Genomic DNA, 4,721 nt, shown 5'->3' with positions numbered 1-4,721 from the left:
TGTCCACAAGGACTTGCATACCAGAACGTAATAGCCTGAGACGATGTTGTCTGGTTCTCACTTCCTCGTCTTTAGAGCTAGAGTGGGTACTCTCTAGTGAGGTACTGGTATAACGATTACCAAAGTCATGATTACTAGGGTTAGATGGTAAATGAGGATCGATGTTATGAGGGTGGTAAGCCTCATCGATTTCCATACGATCATAGCCTCTGACAGGCTAGGTTTGTCGAGAGGATGGTCGATTGTAGCTTCCGAGCTATAGAGATTAAAATTTGAAGTTATACCCACTTTACCAGCGGAAACTGGTTCAGTGGTAACTCTGCTGGCTGGTGAATCTGCGGGTCCCAGGTTTGAAACCTGGATCGGATTTTTTTCTTCGGTTTAGGAAGAATATCAGCCACGTGGGATATGATCGAAGGGTCAGAAGCTGGCAGCAGCTAGCTCTCTTAAAAGATCATCTTTGCGGTTCAAATGGCGTCGAGATTGAGAAGATCCAACTTTTCGCGGTCAGATGGCGCGCTGAGACCCCGGGCTGCACTACTAGGAGGCACACGGACGCTGGCGAGCCTTTCCGCAGCAGTCGAGACCTCCACTGCCTAGGCTTTAGGGTCCGACGAATCATCCTCAGAATTTTCCTCAGAACCAAGCTCAGAAACGGCTTCCTCTACAGCTTCAACGGCAGGCGCAGTACCAGACGGACCAGTGTCGCCAGTAACTTCAGGAACCTCAACAGGCTTAGCCGGCTTAGAGCTGGCGGCTCCCTTGCCTTTAAAATTTCCTTTAGCCAAAGTAACAGCTCAAGAATAGGAAAATTAATAAAGTCTAGGTATAGTAACTAGTGTAATAGCCGGGCCTCCACATTAGACTCTATGTTAGAAACATAAACTTTAGCAGTACGTAAACTATAAACGTACTTTTAATAGTACGAGGAACTTAAGTTTCCTAAATGGTTTTTTTTTCCATTTTACACATCATATATTTGGACAAGGCCATTAAAAGGCCCCAGTAAAATATCAAACACAAGATTTGGTCTAGTTCTATTAATAGAACAATATTTACTTTCCAAATCTATTTATATCTGAATACTTCGGTAGCGAGATGGCTCAACCGAATATAGGTTTCTAGGGAGTATTAGCGTTACCTAGTTTAACCTCCGTTCAGCCAACCAGATGTGCCAGTCTGATAAAGGCTATGGCGGTAATTCTTGATAAGTGGCAAGTTATTGGTTAATGCAATAACTATGGACATCAAGAGTATTTTTTCTTTTTTCTTTTCTTTTTTCTAAAGGTTGAATTTTATGAGACTCTCGGATTCGCCCCAACGAAACATACCATAGTTTCTATTAGAACGACAATGAAACACTGATTAAAATCCCTTCGGCAAAAACAATACTGAGAGGACTATATATAGGCAATGTCTCAGCCTCACAATCCCTCAGAGTACTGCTGTTTTCACGAGGCAAACCTAACTTTACTAAAAGACAAATTACGTTTATTTTGCCTTAATTTCATTTGAGCTATAGAAGACTTTATTACGGTTAACTACTCTAAGACGTTAATATCGCCTTAAGAGACCGAATCTTACACATTTTAAAGTTAGTAAAAGTATTAACTACTTAGACTGCTTAAACATAGTGGTAATTAACTACCATATAATTTTTCTTGACCAAGAAAGTTCAGGCATTCCTTAAGAGAATAGCTTGAAGTCCTAAGTAAATAATATGACCAAGAAAGACCACACCCCTTCTAAGAAGCAAAAGGCTGAAAAGAAGAATATGGATAAAGACGCTGCCACTGCTGCAGCCGCTGCAACGTCTGCCGCAGCTGACGTGTAGCTAACGTTAGGGTAGTATTAGCCACTATGGGGTAGTATAGAATACTTACAGTCCTGTCACTGAATAGTAAGCAATTATTAGACAGTCTAGATACAGTACACTACGGTAACTACTAACTAACTGAAAAATAAGTAACTTCGATGTATATTTCTATGTCTTAAACTATGTTATATAAACTAAGATGCAATTTAAGTCAGTTAGAATTTAGCAGTGGTAGCTTGTGTAATAATGATCAGAACTGCCTCTTGGTAAGATCCTTAATATCCTCGATCACACAGGACACAGTACCTCTAGCTGTCCTTTATTGAATGATTTTCACCAGAAGTACTAAGAGTTCATGACCATATGTCTAATTTTTAGATAGACATAAGAACGTAAGTCAAGTTAATACATTAGCTAATATTAATAAAGTTCCATCTGAAGAAAAGTTAAGAAAAGAAAAAGACATATTGGATTTTGGAGATTGGCGGGAAGACAAAAATCTGTAAGTAGTAGTTCAGAGATTACAAAAATTTAGTTTATAATATCCTACATCTACTATCGTCTTAAATAGGTCCAAGTAAGTGAGTCATATTTCAGACTGACCGGAGGCCGTATTTCTACAGGGCTGAAGCTAAAATTAAATTACATTGTGCAAATTTACTTTGGAATCGTACTTTTCTTTATTACGTTAACTTATTGACATCGATAGTTAGCCTGATTAGTCTGACTTTTACATCTGGTATTAGGTTTGTCCTAGGGCGTCGACTATGTAAACGGCTAAAGCCACTGGGCCGTGGGCTAGTAGGGGCCATGTTCCACTGGGGCAACCAGACAGGCGGCGGCATCGACTGGAGTTGGGGTTGGAACGGCACAGGCATCGGAAGTCTCTGTTGGTCAGCCTGAAGCATGCGCATCCGAGGGCGAAATCTAGTGCCGCTGGCGGTTCGGGCAAACCTCTTGGTCAAGATGGTAAATACTACTTTTCACCGCCAGCACTTCAAGGCCTCAGATTGTACACAGAGTCAGTCCGAAGACGGGCCGAGAAGGCAATCCAACCAGGGGTCAGGAGGAAAACCGATGGGCCATAGTTGCCAACCAGATTCCGGTTGATCTCCACCACCGTCACGTCAGTTTGTATTCCATATTCATATGAACCTCGAAAACTAGTCGCTTATCCAGATACGTCAGTAGGAGGTTCACCTGGACAGAGAAACCAGACGTTGTCTCCGGCACCGGGGAATCGCGACCGTGGTCATTGGGATCAATCTTGCGGAAAGCAGATAATTGGTGAAACCCTGCCAGCGCTCAATCCACGTGGAGTAGCATCGAAGATTCTGCCCTTCGTACATTTAAGGCCCCACAAGTCATCGCGGGTGATGTTTGTCGACAGACATCTTCCTTTGTTAATTATATCGGAAAAATAATAAATTAATTCACTCGTCTTTGTTCTTGAACTAACTTCTATCTAACTTAATTGTTTTAGTTTCTTTACAGATGATATAGAACTTCTTAACAGTCAAAGGTTTATTAATATACTTTTTTTTGCAGACGATACTTCAAGGTTGGAGTACTGTACTGCACTTATTGGAGTACCATTTACTGTCTAATTAGTTCCAAGTGGTTCATCAATTTGTGAGAGTCCGTGTGCTGATGAGCCGGTGATTAAGGACCGAGGGTCTAGGTGCATGTACCTAGGTGCAAAACCTAAGGCCATTCTGTCCACCCTCATACATACTATGTACATATTTACATTGTACTGTAAATACATTTAATTTATTTATATTTCATTCAAAAATTTCTTGATAAATAGATAAAATTTCGTCAACCTTTTTTGCCAGGGGGGGGGGGGGAAAGAAGTTGTTTGACGAAATATGAAATTCGAGTGAAATCGTGATCCTATTGGTTGTTATATGGTTTTTTGAATTTCAAAGTATTAGAATTAATAAAAAGAAAGAACAAAAAACAAAACTCATTCCTGTTTTTAAAAAAAATTCTGTATAAATATTATTTTTTATTTCATTTCATTCCCGAAAATCAGCAGTGAGACTGATTTTGCCGCAAAGGCTAGAAATGAAATTCGGGCTCCGAAATTTCATAATTAATATTTCATTTCATTTTCAAAATTAGGGATGAGAGCGGGCCTATAAATAAATATATAGATACATAAATAAAAAAAGGTATAAAAACGTCTTCAAAAATAGATCTTTTGCAAAACAAATAAATAGTGGTTGCTGCAGCCGCCGACAAACTTCTCCATAGAAACAAAAAGCACTACAGTAAATAAAAATAATAAACAAAGAGCGACAGATCTTGTGTGAATGTGATTGATTATATTTTTTTCACAACAATGAACGGCCATAAACTTTTTTAAAGCTGGCTACGTTAGGCACTAAAAAGTGAGGCGTCTTGTTCCACAAATTTATGAATATTCGCTATATGACCTGTGGTTTTATTGTTCAGAAGTAGTAGACTCTCGGTTTACTGGTGACAACAACGAGACACTATACATATGTCTCATTCAATCAAACACTCACACCAGTAGTAATTTCACAACCTAGTTCTCGATTCACATTATCATACTAAAGTATGCCGGGGGTAAAAGCTATCATCCTAATGGGTGGTCCATCACAAGGTATGGAAGTTCAGATGACCAAGATATGCAATGGGTGTGACATTATAATGCCATCAGACGAGTATGTAGATGTATGACACTTGATTGTTGCACATAAACCAGCCAACAGTTGGCAGGGGTGTCAGCAAATATCAATATTTTAGTTGAAAGGGTGCTATATGCAAGTATCAAGCGAACAATACTACACACACACACACACACACACACACGCACACACAAACACGTGTACACACACACACACACACACACACACACACACAACAAACACACACA

The 4,721-nt window shown here is 39.7% G+C and overlaps 1 protein-coding gene across 1 annotated transcript; it reads left to right on the top strand.

The window, feature by feature from the left end:
- Window positions 1-2,621: 2,621 nt before the first annotated feature.
- On the top strand, window positions 2,622-2,785 carry SARC_13049 (hypothetical protein; the record flags this gene model as incomplete). Its single annotated transcript, XM_014292829.1, has 1 exon — window positions 2,622-2,785. A coding segment is annotated over one exon (164 nt), but the record flags the coding sequence as incomplete, so codon positions are not given.
- Window positions 2,786-4,721: the final 1,936 nt, after the last annotated feature.

Source organism: Sphaeroforma arctica, assembly GCF_001186125.1.
Source record: "Sphaeroforma arctica JP610 unplaced genomic scaffold supercont1.2844, whole genome shotgun sequence".
Taxonomy (NCBI): domain Eukaryota; class Ichthyosporea; order Ichthyophonida; genus Sphaeroforma; species Sphaeroforma arctica.
This window is presented reverse-complemented; position numbering and strand designations above follow the sequence as displayed.